Source organism: Sorex fumeus, unplaced genomic scaffold, assembly GCF_029834395.1.
Source record: "Sorex fumeus unplaced genomic scaffold, SorFum_2.1 ptg000098l, whole genome shotgun sequence".
In the NCBI taxonomy this organism is placed as follows: Eukaryota; Metazoa; Chordata; class Mammalia; order Eulipotyphla; family Soricidae; genus Sorex; species Sorex fumeus.
Window position 1 is genome coordinate 88,379,346 of NW_026606155.1, and position 18,235 is coordinate 88,397,580.

Sequence of the window (18,235 nt, forward strand, 5' to 3'; positions counted from 1 at the left end):
TGGAAGTACTTAGGGGGCCAGAGCAATATACAGCGGGTGCTGTGCTCAGGGGCCACTTCCAGCAATTTTTTTTTTTTTTTTTTTACCAACTGGCTGTTCAATACTAGAGCCAGAGGATGCAATGCTGCTTTGGCCCTGCAGGGCTTGGAAATTACCTGAGTCACCCAGATGATCTGGGCGGGACTCCCAAGACCACATCAGGTGGTGGTAGGGGTTGAACTGGGTTTAGCCAGATTCAAGGTATGCTCCCTGTACTACTTTTCTGGCCCCTGAACGATATTATTTTAAAAGCATTTTAAAATCTTACAAAATTTAATTGTATTATAAAAATTTAAAGCTTCATTTTTCAGGGGTAAATAAGGAGCCTGGGAGAGCAACTCAGTGGCTCGCAAAGTATACTTGCTCTCCAAACATATGGCCATGATTTTGATTCTTTGTGCTTATGCATGTGCTGATTATAGTCCTGACGGTGTTGGTGTTTATGTCTGTATTGCAACCTCTGATTCTTGATTCCACAATTAATTTCCACCCAAACTGGAAGTCTGTGCCCTGAAAACCACAAAAATTTGGCATACACTTGCAATGATTATACACAGTTAAGGAGTTTTATTGTTTCAGATGTGTGCATTTTGTTGATTTTTAATGGTGATGTTATTTTTAATTTTTTAAACATTTATTTTCGGGGCTGGAGCGATAGCATAGCAGGTGGGGCGTTTGCCTTGCACATGGCCGACCTGGGTTCGATTCCCAGCATCCCATATGGTCCCCCAAGCACCGCCAGGAGTAATTCCTGAGTGCAGAGCCAGGAGTAACCCCTGAGCATCGTCGGGTGTGACCCAAAAACCAAAAAAAAAAAAATTATTTTCAAAAAGTTGTTCACAATAATGGATTCCATTGAGTATTTCAACACCAGTCCCACCACCCTTACATCCTTACATCCTCCCACCACCATTATTTTGAATTTTCCCACCACCACTCAAACCCGCCGAAAAGACAGATGCTAGATAATTTATTTTGTACTGTTTGTTATGAGTAGCATATGATGTCACACAGTTGCAAGAGCTGCTGGAATTCTAAAATTTTAGATAATTAGGGTCTGGAAAAATCTCTGTAGCCAGCTGCTCTGGAGGCAGTTCATGGGCGCGATCTCCAGGGGTCGCATCAGAACAAGGAGATGAGAAGGACTGGCTCATCGCCTACCCCTTAAGGCTTGGAGTTTGCTGTCACTGAAGCCGCGTTCCTGCACTTCTCATTGGGTTCTGAAAGTTCTGGTGGCCACCAGGATTCTTAGGGGACAGGTGGAGGGATGACTCCTCCAGTCTGAGGCACCATGGTGAATTCCTTTTGGCTTAAAGTTTGGAGGCATCTTTACAGTGAGCTGCTCGGTTGAGAGTCTGTGTGTGTCTGAATTTCAGAGATTTTATTTAGCATCCTCTCTCATACCTTTTTCTTCTCGTTCTTGTAGTGTTTTGATTTTAAAGATCTCACTGGGTAACAGACTTGGAAATAAAAGTACATTCATTAGGTCTGGAGCAATAGTACAGTGGGGAGGACACTCGCCTTGCACGCAACTGACCTGACTCTATCCCCAGCAACCCATATAGTTCCCAAGCACCACCAAGAGTAATTCCTAAGTGCAGAGTACTGCCAGGTGTGGCCTAAAAAGCAAAAAAATAAAATAAAAATATATTAATTAGGGCACATATGCTGCCCGAACCCATGTGCTGCTTGTGCCCACGTGGCCGAGCACTTGTGTTGCCCACATCTCCCCTCTTGAGATGTGTACTTTTATGCTTTCGTGTCTAATGCTAGGATGTGTGTAAAGGCTCTCTCTGCCCTTGGAGGAGCCCATGTTCTCTCTTGAGTGCGTTTCTCTCTTTCTCTCACTCTCTCCCCCTCCACACCTTAAAAAACCCTCCAAATAAAACCTGTTTATTTAAAAATATATATATATTAATTAGATCTCAGTAGCAGTACTGTTAGTTTTGTGTGGTTACTGAAGCCGTTTCATTTTTTTTTAATTCTTCTCTATTCTCTTTATTGTCAGTCCTAATTTATATTTACATTGTTAGAGCATGTAGCCATGATATGATATACTTATCTGCTAGTGTGTTTTTGTTTTGTTTTTTTAGATTCTGGTTTTGGGGCCACACCCAGTGGTGCTCAGAGCTTACTTCTGATTCTGCACTAGGGACCACTCCTAGTGGGCTCTAGGGACAGTAAAGGGTACTGAGGATCAAACCTGGTCAGATTATACAAGGCAAGCACCTTACCCACTGTACTATCTCTTTGGCTCCCATCTGCTAATATTTTTTATTCTCACAGTCAGGATTATTGTTCATCATTCCATTACCACTTGGTAGCAAATGACTAAGTAACTATTAAATTTTATTGAGCTCATCCTCATAAAGCTGAAGTACGATATGTTTTTTAGACCTGTTTTACATGAATTATGTCATAAAAGTTTTATAATTTTAATTTAATTATTTGAGGTTTAAAGTATGTTGACCCTAGGCGAAAGATATCTCTTGGAATAAAGACTTGGAATAAAGACTTCTCTTGCATGTTGCTGACCCCAGTTCTATCTCTGATACTGAATATGGTCCCCAGAGTACTGCCAGGATTTTTCCCTGAGCATAGAGTGAGCTCTGAGCACTGCTGAGTGTTCAAAAATAAAACAAAAATGAAAACATCATAAAAATAGGTTTGCTCTAAGTATCTTTGAAATTACTCTTTAAAAATATGTGCAGATGAGGCTGGAGAGACAGTATAGCAGAAAAGGTGCTTGCCTTGCATACAGCCTGCATCCCATAGTGGCCTAGCACCGCTAGGAGTAATTCTTGAGTGCAGAGCCAAAATTACCCCATGTGCATCACTAGCTGTGATTTGAAGAAAAAAAAAAAAGGCCAGACTTGATTGAAACTTTTCTTTTTTGTAAAATTTATTTTCTGCATAGAAAATTTACTTTTCTAGGTAGTTTTTTGCTAAGGAACGAAGGAATTGGGACTGAAAAATTGTGCAAGGTTCAGGCACATGTCTTGTTGAATCCATCTCTGGCAACTCACAGTCCTTTGAACTCTTTGGCTGTGACCCCAGTAATGCCTGGCTCTCTGGGACCTAGACAGTACTGCATTGGTCCTTGCATTGAACCATTGGCTGCTACCTAGCTGACAATCTCTGGAGGGTGTTGGGATCGCCTGAGCCCTAATAAGTAAAAGCAAAGCAAAAGGTATTAAAAGAATTTAAGGCTGGGTTTGTGACTTAGTGATAAAGCTCACATGATGCAAATGTAATGTGAGACCCTGGGTCCAGTTACTGAACTGCTCCCTCCCTGCAAATTTATGCACTGTGAATAAATAATTATGGTTATTAAATAAATGAGTACTATTTGGTGTTAGGAAAGATTAATTGGAAGGGGCTGAGCAGTAGTACAGCGAGTAGGGTGCTTTCTTTGTACGCAGCTGATCTAGGTTCCATCCCTTGTAACACTTTTGGTCCTTCATACACTGCCAGGAAGGATCACTGAGCATACTAACAGGAATAAGCCATGAACATTGCTGGGTGTGGCCCCCCCCAAACCAAGCCAAACCAAAATAAAAATATAAAAACAATTTTTAAAAAGATAATTGTAAAGATATTTTGGGCTCTCAGTTCTTTTTGCTTTAGTAAATGTTATGTAGTATATGCACATTAACGTATACACTATATTCACTTAATCACTTAACTTCCCGTTAGTCGTCGATTTGCTCGAGTGGGCGCCAGTAACGTCTCCATTTGTCCCAGTCGCGTGCTAGTGTAGCCCAATGGCATCTGTTCGCTCCGGGAACATGAAGGGCCTCAAACCGATCGTTCATGATCTTGACGAAGAAGTCTGACCATCTGGTAGGTGGGCAGCCACGCGGTCTTGTGACATTCCGTGGAATCCAGTCAGTAACAGCTCTAGTCCAGTGGTCGTCTTTAAATCTCATTACGTGACCAGCCCATCTGATTTTCGACACCTTGGCAAATGAGACAGCGTCCCTGATCCTTGATCGTCGACGGATGTCAGAACTCCGGATTCATTCTCTCATTTGAGTGAAACGTGATATTCCAAGCATAGCTCTTTCTATTCTTCTTTGGGAGACCTGAATAGCGTTCTCATCTTGTTTGCGTAGGGCCCAGGTCTCTGAGGCATATGTTAATGCAGGAAGAACAGTGGAATCAAAGAGATGTGCCCGGAGCCGGAGGTTCTTCGTCCTCTTAGCTATTTCTTCGACGTTCTTGAAGGTGTTCCAAGCCGCTCTCTTCCTCCTGCGCAGCTCGGGTGCCAGGTCATTTGTCATGTTGACCTCTCGACCTAGGTACACATAGCTGTTGCATTCGGAGATGGTCGTTCCATTGAGAGCGAATGGGGCGTCAGGAACGAGGCTGTTTCTCATAAACATTGTCTTCGTAAGATTCAGCTGTAGTCCTACCTTTCCACACTCAGGGTCAAAGTCGGCCAGCATTTGTGCCGCTTGTCTGATGTTTGGTGTTATTAAAACAATGTCATCAGCAAAGCAGAGGTGGTGTAGTTGCCGACCATCTATCTTCACTCCCATTCCTTCCCATTCCAGTCGTCGCATGACGTTCTCGAGGGTGGCACTGAAGAGTTTTGGTGAAATGGTATCACCCTGCCGCACCCCTCTCTTGACATCAATGATCACTTCTTTGTAGAATGGTGAGATCCTGGTAGTGAATCCGCAATACAGCTCATGGAGGATCCTGATGTATTGGGCTTGAATGCCCTGATTGGCTAGGGCTTCAATGACCGCTTCCGTCTCAACAGAATCAAAGGCCTTCTTTAAATCAATGAATGTTAAACAGAGTGGCATCTTGAACTCCCAGGAAACCTCAATGAGCTAGGTTATCGTGTGGATATGGTCGATCGTGCTGAATCCTTTGCGGAACTCGGCTTGCTCGCATGGTTGTCCTTCATCTAGTGTTCTGCCAATCCTATTTAGGATGACTCGAGTGAACAACTTGTAGATGACAGACAATAGGCAGATCGGGCGATAGTTGCCAATGTCATGGATGTCTCCCTTCTTGAACAGTAGTACGGTCCTGCTGGTTTTCCATTGGGACGGAACCTTGCATTCAGACAGGTAGCGAGTGAAGAGCCGAGCCAGTGTATTGATGAGTACTGACGGTAGGTTCTTCAGGTGTTCAGGTCTGACCTTGTCTGGGCCGGGTGCTGTTTGTTGGCGTGTCGGATTTCGGAAGGGAGAATGTTGGGAATGACATATCTGTCCTGTGGAATTTGGTATGTCGGCAAGTGGACATGGCTATCGAAGAGATTTGAGTAGAAGTCATGGATAATCTTCTCCATTGCCGTTGTGGAGGATGTGATGGATCCATCAGGACGTCGGAGGGCAGTCATCTTGGTCTTGTAGTTGGCGAAGGACAGGCGGGCGTTATGAATACTTTTCCCGGCTTCTGCCGCATCTACCAGTACTTCTGCTCTTCTCTCTTTGAGGTCTTCCTTGATCGCATCTCTGCACTGCTGTGCGAGCTCGGACGTTAGCTTGCGGTTGCCTGAGGCATGCGCCAAACCACGCTGGCGAATTAGCTCAAGAGTTTTCGAAGATAGGCGATTTTTTGTAGCTATCTCTCTCTTGGCGTTCCTCGCACATTCATGGAGGTGCTGAACCAGTCGATCGTATTCCTCGTCAATGTTGTCAACAATGGCATCTTCCCATGTTGCCGCAATAGTACCAAAGAGTCCCCAGTTGGTGGTCATTCTGGGAGTTGTCTTTTTGAACTTTGCAGCCCTTTCTCCCTGCTCTGTGAAGTAGAATTTTGCACAAAGGAGACGGTGGTCTGATCCCGTTCGAAATTTTGGGACAACAGCGACATCAGTCAGGCAAAACCATCGATTGAATATGATGTGGTCTATTTCGTTGTGGAATCGTCCACCGGGAGACTCCCATGTCCATCGTTTAGATTCTGCCTTCTGGAACTGTGAGTTACCGTGAATGGTCTTGGTCGACATGATGAACTCAGACAGTCTCTCACCCTGTTCGTTCCATTCTAGGCCATGGGTCCCGATGTGAAGTTCTTCAGCTGATCTTCTCCGTCCTATCTTGGTATTAAAATCACCCACAATAATCTTGTAGAAGGTGTGGTCTTCTTTATAGAACTTCTCTAGCTCCATGTAGAACTTCTCGATTTCTCTTTCATCATAATGAGATGTTGGTGCGTAGACAACGAAGATAGAAACTGCAGGCAGTGAGCCACATCTATTCAAATGTAAACGTCCGATTCGGGTTGTTAGGCATTCGAATGAATCAATGCTCTTGGCTAAGCTTGTGTTGACAAGGACACTGACGCCTCCAACACTTCTTTTATCGCATATTCCAAGGAACAATTCTTCTCCAGTGTCGAAAACGGCATGGTGAGATTCGTGCCTTCTTGTCTCGGTCAGACCAATGATGTTGTACTTGATCATTCGCGCTTGTACCATCAGGTCCTCGATGGATGCATCTGATGCTAGCGTACGTGCATTGAAAGTACAGACGATCATTTTTGTCTTCCTTCGTTGTGGCAGCCTAGTTCGGCCTTGAGATTTTGTCGGCCTCTCCTTTCTCATCCTTCTCAGTGCTACCATGTCGGTGAAGACTTCAGGGGCAGGTGAATGAGACCAGTTGTAGTTACTGGTTTTGGCATATTGAATACACAACGGATAGCTTGCCAGGCTCTTCCGTGCGGGCGGAATACTCTCGGTAGCTTGCCAGTCTTTCCGAGAGGGATAGAGGCTTTTGGGGCGACCTCTAATCACCCTTGTAGGTGTTACCATATTTGAACCCTATCAAATATCGTACGACAATTCCGGAAGATGGGTATTTAGTGTCTTATGATGTGTCTCGTGGCCGCAAAGGGGCCGCGCGGGTCCAGAAAGCGTCCTGGAGTGACGTCCTGGAGTCCTTAAGTGTACACACTTAATAAATATCTAATATTAAGTGTACACACTTAATATTAAATTATATTTATCTAATATTCAGTGTAAGGTAAGGTAAAGGCCCTCCCGTTGATCGTCGATTTGTTTGAGCGGGCCCAGTAACGTCTCCATTGGAGACTTTGTTGTTACTGTGTCTGGCATATCGAATACTCTCGGTAGCTTGCCAGGCTCTCCGAGAGGGGCGAAGGAATCGAACTCGGGTCGGCCATGTTGGCCGCTTGTAAGGCGAATGCCCTACCCGCTGTGCTATCGCTCCAGCCCTAATATTAAGTGTACACACTTAATATTAGATTATATTACATTATAGTTTTTGTTTTGTTTTGGGGCCACACTTGGGTGTGCTCTGGGCTTACTCCAAGCTCAGTGCTGAGGGAACACTCCTGGTGGGGTTCATGGGACCTTGTGCAGTGCTGGAGATCAAACTCTGGTCACCTGTGTGCCAGGCAAGTGAAGTGTCTTGTCCATTGTGCTATCTCTCCTACTCCTGTCGTTTCTGTATTGAAATGTGGTTTCTAAGTTATGCCCCTCCCTCGACTCCCCATGCCTGTCACATTGAATTAGTAAAGATACAATTCATTGGGGGTTGGGGGTGTGTGGATTAATAGTACAGCAGGTAGGGCACTTGATGAGCTTGCACCCTACCTGGATTTGATTCTTGGCACACTATGTGGTCCCCTTAGCTGAGTCCTGCCAGGGATGATCGATGAATGCAGGGCAAGGAGCAAACTCCAAACCAAAAAAAACTTGATTTGATGCCACACCTAGTAGTCCTCAAGATTACTCCTGTCTCTGTTCAGGGATCATTTCTGTAGGGTTTGGGGGATAATATGCAGTCCTGGGGATTGAGCTACAATTGGCTCTGGGTAACATAAACCCCATACCCATTGTACTGTCTCTTAGGAACAAAGGAGCACTGTAACACTGTCCTTGGATTTCCTCTGATCTGTCACCAGTAATGTCTCCCTTGTGAGACTTATTGTTACTGTGTTTAGCATATAGAATATACCAGGGGAGCTCTGCTCTTGCTCTTCGAGAGGGGCGGAGGAATCAAACTTGGGTGGGCCGTGTTGGCCACGTGCAAGGCAAATGGCCTACCCACTTTGCTATCCTCCATCCCTGGGACCAAAGTACAACTTCTTAAACTTGGCCAATTTGTTAATGCAGATCCTACCTTCTGTCAAGGATTTCTGCATTTTCTGTTTAGAGTCCTTAAAGTGGAGTTAACTTTTTACTATGAATGCAATCACTGGTGTGAATAGCTTTATTCTCTGTAATTTTTTGCCCTCTCTGATTCCTTTTTTTGTGGGGTAAGAGATGGGAATTGTTTGTGGGTAGGATGGGGATGAGAGTTAATCACAGTTGAGCCAGGAGTAACCACGGTGCATTGTGGGTGTGACCCAAAAAGCAAAAAAAAAAAAAATCCTACCTTTTTGTAGTACTGGAGCGATAGCACAGTGGTAGGGCGTTTGCCTTGCATGCAGCCAACATGGCCGACCCGAGTTCAATTCCTCCGCCCCTCTCGGAGAGCCCGGCAAGCTACCGAGAGTATCTCACCTGCATGGCAGAGCCTGGCAAGCTACCCGTGATGTATTCAATATGCCAAACACAGTAACAAAAAGTCTCACGAAGGAGACATTACTGGGCCCACTCAAGCAAATCGATGAACAACGGGAGGACCGTGACCATGACCTTTTTGTAAGGCTGGAGCGATAGCACAGCGGGTAGGGCATTTGCCTTGCAAGCGGCCAATGTGGCCCACCCAAGTTCGATTCTTCTGCCCCCTCAGAGAGCCTGGCAAGCTACCGAGAGTATCTTGCCTGCATGGTAAAGCCTGGCAACCTACCCGTGATGTACTCGATATGCGAAACACAGTAACAATTGTCACAACTGAGACCTTACTGGGCCCACTTGAGCAAATCGATGTATAACCGTGGGACAGTGACAGTGACTTTTTTGTAATGCTGAGGAGTTGCACACACTCATTTGCATTGTTCACTAGTTTTTACTGGGCACTTGTAGATTGTATTTGATTCTGGTGTTCATACTTACTTGGTTGCTGTGTACTAGATACTGCACACTTAATTGTCCTAAGGATCACAAATGGCAGTGCTACTGGGATAGCACTCTTTGTATATGAGGTATTGTTAGGGATCAAAACTCATGACTATATTATACCTGTTAGGCAGACACTGCAACTAACCTATATCTTTGCCCCTAAATTACTATGTCATTATTTATGGTAAGATTAAATCTCATAAAATGATCTAGGCTGTTTTGTTACCATTGTATTACTGTTGATTATTAGAATTATATTTTTGGAATTAATTCTTTCATTAATTTCTCCACTATATTGTGAGCTCTGGAGGCAAAAGTCTATTTTGTGTACTAAATCCTTATCTGGCCTATTGCTTTGAATGTGGTCAGTGGCTGGTAAATATTTGTGAATTAATGAATAAAGATACGAATGAATAAATTTTATTGGCATGGGTTGGGGCAACAGTGTTTTGGAAAGAGTGTATACTCTTTGTTGTAATTCCTATTTTATTAGTTCATAGGATACAGTATTTATTTATTTAAGCCTCCCTGTGGTACTTATGGCCTGGCTTACTCTGGTGGTACTTAACCAACTGGATCTGGTCCAGTGCTTGGGGCATGATGATGCAGTGCCTCTAGGGCACAGTGATGCTTGGGAAGCCATAGAGTGCCAAGAGTTGAAACCACATACCTTACAGATGCCCTCATGCCTATATCTCCCTAGCTCTAGGATATAAAAAATTGTAAGAAGTTGGTGGGAAAAATTACTTTGGGATATTTATAAAGAACTAAGCTCAAAGCCTTTCACTTAAAACATTTTGTATATTAGTTTCATAGAAAACTAAACTTTTTCCTTAATCAGTTTTTTATTATGTAGGCTAAGCATATGAGGACAATTTGGTTTAATGTTAATAACGTTTATTAATTCTTTCTTACAGTTTTACATGTGGCACTCATAAAAGATGAGGCTGAGAACACGGAAAGCTTCTCAGCAATCCAATCAAATCCAAACACAACGCACTGCCAGAGCAAAGAGGAAATACTCTGAGGCTGATGATAGCCTGCCTTCAGGAGGAAAAAAAACACCCAAGAATGAAACTGGCTTGTTATCTTCAATTAAAAAATTCATTAAAGGAAGCACACCCAAGGTAATGTTTTTGCATTTATTTGCATTATTTAAAGTGAAGTTTGAGGTATATTTCTTTCAGGACTTAAAATGAGAAATGTAATGTTGTTAACATATACATATACATATACTCCGAGAGCCCGGCAAGCTACCGAGAGTATCTCACCCGCACGGCAGAGCCTGGCAAGCTACCTGTGGTGTATTCCATATGCTGCCAAAAACAGTAACAAGTGTCACAGTTTGTTGTGAGATGTTACTTGTGCCTGCTCGAGCAAATCAACTAACGATGGGAGGACAGTACTACAGTGCTACACTTGCCTAACACGTGGCCAATTCAGGTTTAAACCCCAGCATGCCATGTGGTCCCAGGAACTTCACCAGGAGTAAGCCTGAATACTGCTGGATATAGTCCAAAAACAAAAACAACAAAAATGTAATAACAAAATATTGAGTGACTATACAATAATATACTGTTTGTTGTACTTAAATGATACATTTAAAGTACATCTTGGTTAGCACAAAAACACACACAAAAAAAAACAATCTTTAGTGACTGTTCAAAAATGCATTCTTTGTTTTACTTTCATGATTCACTTAGACTTGTTTGTCTGTTTTTTTTTTTAGCATTTTATTGGAAGTAAAAGCCATTTTCTTATCCTTTTATTTAAGATGTCTCTTATTTTCCCCTTTGAAAGAAAAATTAGTTTCTTGTTATCAATGCATCATTTAACTAGGGGAATGGTTTCTCATTGTGAATTCTAACATTTGTAGAGTGAATGTATTTTATTAAAAAGAAAATGAAGTTTGTAAGGAGTAAACACTGACTAGCAGTGAGATGTTCTAGATCATACTCTAAATCAACTTGAATTACCTTAGGGAAGTCATTTTAACCTCCTGAGTTTCAGGAAAACAATAATGTAAGCCTAATAGCCATCTGCTCACTTCATTTCAGAGTTGTTTTCATATTAGATGACTAATGTACAATAGCATTTTGAGACTCTTTAATGCATTCAATAAAAGGATGGTGTTATCATTCATTGTATATAAATCTTTTCATTGATTACTACTCTTGAGTACTTTCTTGGATTATATAAAATTTTTATTATAGTATCGATATAATTGGGGTAAGTACTAGAAAAGTTAATCAGTTATTGGTGACTTATTCTTAGTGGTGTATTTTGTTGTAATAAAACAGAATCAAGCCATAGAGATAGTTCAGCTATATCCTTCAGTTGATCCCTGAGGGCAGAGCCAGAAGTAAGCCCTGAATATTGCTAGATGTGGAGCATATGGATTTTGAGGACTGAAACCTGGTTGGCCACATGCAAGGCAAATGCCCTACCTTCTGTACTGCCACTCCAGTCCCACATACTTTTGTTCTCTCATTGTGGACTAGTGAAAAATACGACTTTAAAAACAAAAACATAAAAAACAACTTTAAAAAAAACCTACTTCATAAAAAATAATAGTTTGGCTTTGGGGCTGAAGTGATAGCACAGAGGGTAGGGCGTTTGCCTTGCATGTGGCCGACCTGGGTTCTATTCCTCTGTCCCTCTTGGAGAGTCTGGCAAGCTACCGAGAGTATCCTGCCTGCATGGCCGAGCCTGGCAAGCTCCATGTATCATATTCGATATGTCGAAAACAGTAACAAGTCTCACAGTGGAGACATTACTGGTGCCTGCTCAAGCAAATCGATGAACAACAGGATGACAGTGCTACTACAGTGATACAGTGGCTTTGGGGCCACATACAGTGGTCTGGCTTACTCCTGGCTCTGTGCTTAGGGATCACTTCTGGCGATGCTTGGGGTACCATCGGGAGTGCCGGGGATTGAACCCCAGTTGGCTGCGTGCAAGGTGAGCACCCTATCTGCTGTATTTTTACTCTGACCCCAGGTACCTTTAATTTTCAGTGGAAAATCAAATTTCTGTTGCTGAAATTGATTTGCTGGGGTTTTTCTTTTATGGATTTCTTTTTATTCTGATCGCGAGAGTTTTGATTTAGAGGTACAATCAGCTGTACTTCCAGGTTTGGAATGAGGATTATGCTGGTGTCATAAGACAAGTTAACCATTTTCTCTGGTTCTCTTTTCTGAAAATAGTTGTACTGAATTGTATTATTTTTCCCAGAAATGATTGATAAAATTACTGATGAATTCTGTAGTAGCATTTCTGGAATGTGACTGGAACACACATATTTGTCTTTTATTTACTAATCATGTATATCAATTCTGTTATTGTATCTTGTTAAATATTAAAATTGAGGAAATTTTAAGCATCTTTTAATAATTGGCTGGAGCGATAGCCCAGCGGGTAGGGCATTTGCCTTGCATGTGGCCAACCCGGCTGACCCGGGTTTGATTCCTCCACCCCTCTTGGAGAGCCTGTCAAGTTACCGAGAGTATCTCGCCCACACAGCAAAGCCTGGCAAGCTGCCTATGACATATCTGATATGCCAAACACAGTAACAAGTCTTACAATGGAGACATTATTGGGCCCACTCGAGCAAATCGATGAACAATGGGAGGACAGTGCTACTGTGCTATTAATAATAAATTCATGATGCTGGAGTGATAGAACAACAGGTTGGGCGCTTGCCTTGTATGAAGCCAACCTGGGTTCAATCCCCACACTCCATATGGTCCCGGGCCTGCCAGGAATGATCCCTCAGTGCAGAGCCAGGGTAAGCCCTTAGCACTGCCGGGTGTGGTTCCCCCCAAAACAAAAATAAACTCATGACATACTATGTAAGCATTTTATTTTCTAGAAACAATGAAAATTGGTGAGCATAAAATTTACAACTTTGCAAATCTCTATAAGGTGGGTTTTCTCCAAGTAGGTGGTTTGTTAGCTTTGAGGCCTATATAGGAACTATACTCCCATGTACTTAAAAAAGATCAATGTTTTTTATTTTTTTAATTTTTAAATTTTTTTAAATTTTTGGATCACACCCAGCGATGCTTAGGGGTCATTCCTGGCTCTGCTCTCAGGATTCACCCCTGGTGGTTCTCAGGGGACCTTTTGGGATGCTGGGGATCGAACCTGGGTTGGCGTAGTGCAAGGCGAGTGCCCTGCCCTGTTGTACTCTCTCTGGTCCTGACAAGTGGTGTAGTTTCTTAGATTTTTGTTGTAGGGTGAAATTTGGAAGCACAGCAAAGAGCTTTCTCATTCCTCTACATTTCACTGGAATAAAAATTTTTATTTTAGAGTTTTGGGCCATAGCTTCTGTGCTCAGGGGCTACTAATGGCTCTGTACTCAGGAATTACTCCTGGCCAGGGAACAAACCTGGGTTGGCTGCCCTCTCTGTTATACTATTATTCTCCCCCCAAGTTTTCCCATAATTTTATAACATTGTGCACTATTTGGAAAATATTAATTCCTCAAGTTCTGCAGATTTTCCATGTGGCTACACTGACAGAATTTTTTAGTGTTAGAAAAATAACATTTTCAAACATTCCTGCTATGTCAATAGAACTGTCATAAGTATAGGGAAGCTGTCACCCTCATGGTGGTAGATCCAAGTTTCAAAAATTCCAATTGTTGCTTGAAAGCTCATATTTTATCATTGGAAACAAAAAGACTTTCGTGAAGAGATAGGCCTTGGCTTTTTTTTCCCCAGAAATTACATATTTCAAAGTAAAAAATTATTTTCCAGGGCTGGGGGGATAGCTCAGAAAGCTGGCGTGCATCCCAGTGATGCAGAGAACCCCAAATTCAACATTGTACCCTTTGGCACTGTCAGTTATTGTCCTGGTGGTCCCCAGGACTGCTCTAGAGGTCCTTTTTCCAATAAAACAACAAAAATAGGCTTCTATTGGGAAAAAAATGCACTACTTTAATTTATAGTTCAGCCATCTCATGCTTTGACTCCATTGTGGAAACAGTTATGAAGCAGAAGTGCTTTATGTATACTTTACATCTGGTCATACAGAATATTAACACACCATGTTGAAGGTTTGAGGTTTAATTTATAGCTTTATGAAAATTTAATGCATAGCTGTATTGTTAAATAGAATAGGTTTCCTTCCCCGTCTGACAAGAGCTTGGCATTCTTCATTATTTTCTATAACAATTAGGTGTCAGTGCCTTGATTTATGGTAAGGTGGCAGTAGTTATATCCACCTTTGCTTTTGCACAGTCAGTATAGATATCCGTAAAAGATTATTTTAGGATAAACTCTGATATGTGGGAATATTTACTCATCACTTATGTTTGTTATCTTTCATAGTAAAGTGGTTACTGATTAGTTTATGCCACTGCCAAGCAAATAAAAATTTTATAAAAAAATCCCTTAGAAACACTGTTCTCAGATGAGTGCAACTTAATCATAGAGTTGTTCTCTGTGTAAGAGTGCAGTGTAATTCTAGTTGTGTTATATTACATAAGAAACATGAAGATAGTTTTTATGCAAAGGTAAATAACTATCATTTTCATTTAATATTTGCAATTTTTTCTCTGTTTTTGGGGATGGTTGGGTAGAGTTCATCATCCTTTTGTGAGTCACAGAATTCTGTTAACTTCTTTTTTCATTGGTGCAGCAATGTATTGAAAACACATGTTGCCTCCAGGACAGCAGGCAGGGCACTTGCCATGTATGTGATAGACCCAGGTTTGATCCCAACACCTCAGATAGTCTCCAGAGCACTGCTAGGAGTGCTTCCATAGTGCAGAGCCAGAACTAAGTCCTGAAGAATGCTGGGTGTGACCCTCAAACAAACAACAAAAATAACCAATAAAATTAGTGTTTATTATAAAAATAATAATAATAATATTATTATAATAATAATATAATAAAAATAACCAATAAAATAACCAAGAAACCATTTGTTTCTTACAATGATTGCTCAAGGAAATTGTTCTTCTGGATTATTGTGAAAATTCAGAACACATTTATATAACTCAGAATTGATCAGAATTCTGGTGAAAGAGTCTTGTTTGTTTTGTTTTATTTTCTCCTGGGTTTGTATTCAGACTCCTGGTAGTGCTCAGGGGATCATTATGGGGTGCCAGGGATTGAGCCCCGGTCAGCCACGTGCAAGGCAAGCACCTTACACACTCGACTGTCATTTCGGCCCTGTGAATTGTAAAACAATAATAGTTACACTTGCGTACTATTGCATTTATACTCTTAGAACACTGTCAACTTTTTCTGTGTAGTTTTTCTTGGATTTGAAAAGTATAAGTATATATTTACCATATTTCATCTTAAAAAAATAAAACCTATAAAGCAGACTTACTGTTTAATGCATGGTTATTTTTCTTTTATTTTAAGGAAGAGAGAGAAAATCCTTCGAAACGGAGTAGAATTGAACGTGATATAGATAATAATTTGATCACATCAACACCAAGAGCAGGAGAAAAGCCTAATAAACAGATATCTCGAGTAAGACGGAAAAGTCAAGTAAATGGAGGTTTGTTAATATTTAGATACTGTTCTTTAGATGTAAGCACACAATTTTTGTTTTAAAATTCTGCTTTGTATTTTGAGCAATTTATGTCTTAGTTTTGTTTTCTCCTTTAAATATGAATAATGGAATGAAATTAAAATTTATCTCCTAATGCATATCTACTTTGATGAGTTCAGTTGACAAGGAAAGGCAGAGCAGCTAGCTTTATTCAGCATGAAATGTTTGAAAAATCTCATTTTTGCCTTTCATAAACTTTTTGAAAGTGATAATTATCATTTATGTGCAAAAAATTATTTCTATGTCTAGCACTTAAGAGCTTAAGGGGTCTTGGATTATTAAGGCTGGTGTTTCTAACTAGGAGTGGTTTTATTCCATAGGAGTACAATTTGTCAGTATCTGGAAACCTTTTTTAGTTACTATGTCTGGAGTATTGTGCATAACAGGGAGAGGTCAAGAGATGTTCTGCTTAATATCCTACTGTAATACACAGGGCATTCTCCTACAACAACAAGTACTGCATCCCGAATGTCTATGATATTGCTATTGATAAATGAAATTTTGTTCAATAATTTATTATAGTGTTCACTAAAGAGAGGTTCTTTTATGTCAAAAAAGGAGAAAAACTAGGACAAATGCTGAAGGCTCTAATGACAATACGGGAGGGCTTCCTTTTATTTAAGTTTATTGTAAGCACAGTACCTATCATTATCATCCTTCAGTGTAGTGAATATATCTCTATGTTAGAATTGATAATTAGGGAGAAAAGGGGTAAAGAAACAAGTTAGAAGAGCTATTTAGCAAAGGAGGAAACAAATGTGGTAAGTGCCAGAGTAGAGAGGTAGAGGCTCAAAGAATGAGTAATAAAAACATTTGTTTGAATTAAGTTTTTTCTGTAAAGACCCAGGGAAGCGTTCTTTTTTTTTTTCTTTTTGGGTCACACCTGGTGATGCACAGGGGTTACTCCTGGCTTTGCACTCAGGAATTAACTCCTGGCGGTGCTTGGCACCATATGGGATGCTGGGAATCGAACCCGGGTCGGCCGTGTGCAAGACAAATGCCCTACTCGCTGTACTATCGCTTCAGCCCCCCCCCCCCCCCCGCCCCGGGAAGTTTTAATCATAAAAAGCTTGATTGCAGGTATGGGGGAGGTGGTTAGGATGGTGTTGGAATCCAACAACTTACTCTGTAAAGTAATTTTTTGTCATTATTATTTACATAGTCATGTGCTTAAGTTGCACTGTGTTACCTCTATTAAGAAATAGGCTTGAGGGTACAGTACGTAGGGCTTTTGCCTTGCTTGCAGTAGACTAGTTTCAATCTCTGGCACCCCATATGAGCCCCATAGTTAGGCCCAGAATAACAAAAATGCTAAATAAGGGGCTTGAGGGGCACTGCTTTGCATGTGATTGACCCAAGTTTGATCCCTGGTATCAGGTATTATGGCCTTCTGAACCTACCAGGATTGATCCCTGAGTGCAGAGTAAGGTGTAAGCCTTGAGCACTCCTGCGTGTGATCCAAAAAAAAAAAAAAGGGAGCGAGAGGCTTGAAGGTTAAGTCTTGTAAATTAATCCACATTTCAAAATGTAAATAAAATTCTGTATTTAAGCCATTAATTATGTAAATTTCTCAGGTCTCATATATCTCCAGTCTCTGATAATAGTGCCCTTATTTTGGTTTGTTTTGGTTTTGGGTCATAACCAACTATACTCTTACACAGAGCTTACCTCTGGTTCTGTGCTAAGGGTTCACTCCTGACTGTACAGGGGAACTTATGTGGTGCTGGGGATCAAATCCTGGTTGACTGAATGCAAGGCAAGTGACTTGCCCACTCTACTATCTCTAGCCCTAATAGTGTCCTTTTAAAAAACCGAATAGGGAACTGAAAAATCAAGATTTCCGTGGAACAAAGATAATGCATATCAGCGTGTCAGACAACTATGAAATCTATGAAATCCTTTACAGAAGCATTGAAAAGAACAAACTGAATCACCTCCAAAAAAATGCATTAAGGGTTTTTTTTTTGGGGGGGTCACACCCAGCAATGCTCAGGGGTTACTCCTGGCTCTACACTTGGTAACTCAGGAGTTACTCCTGGTGGTGCTTAGGGGACCATATGGGATGCTGGGGATTGAACCCAGGTTGGCCACGTGCAAGGCAAAGGTCCTACCCTCTATATTATCGCTTTGGCCGCAGAAAAAATGCATTAAGTTTTAGCATTTATAAAAGCATGAGTAAGTTTACATAGTACTTTTGTAAAGATAATTTTATTTTGAGGTGATTCGTCTCAGGATTTTTTGTTGTTGGGGCATGAGGGAACCCAAGACCTCACAGATATAAACCTTCTACTCTTATCACTCGAGACACATCCTCAACATCACATCCTAGGATTTCTTTGCTGGTGGGGGTACAGTTTGGGGCCACATCTGGCACTGCTCGGGGGTTCCTCCTTGTTCTGAGCTCAGGGATTACTCCTGGCAGACTCAGGAGACCACATGGGGTGCCAGAGATTGAACCAAGGTCAGTTGCTTGCAAGACAAACGTCCAGCCCACACTAAGATTTTTTAAAATATGGTTTCCTAGCATTAATGTTAATCTGTTTTTATTAAATATTTTAAAGTAAAAATTGTTTATAATGAATGGTTTAGAACATTTTTCTTAAAAACCATTTTTCTTGATTGTAACTTGTTTCT

At 41.3% G+C, this 18,235-nt stretch overlaps 1 protein-coding gene across 1 annotated transcript in view; it reads left to right on the forward strand.

Annotated features, from left to right (window-relative positions):
• The window catches only part of CTDSPL2 (CTD small phosphatase like 2), a 79,967-nt gene that overhangs the window by 19,792 nt on the left and 41,940 nt on the right, over window positions 1-18,235 (forward strand). The window contains exons 2-3 of the mRNA XM_056134053.1: window positions 9,949-10,158; window positions 15,409-15,547. Of these exons, the coding sequence (XP_055990028.1) occupies window positions 9,973-10,158; window positions 15,409-15,547 (325 nt within the window). The 5' untranslated portion in view covers window positions 9,949-9,972. The remainder of the gene's footprint in view (window positions 1-9,948; window positions 10,159-15,408; window positions 15,548-18,235) is intronic.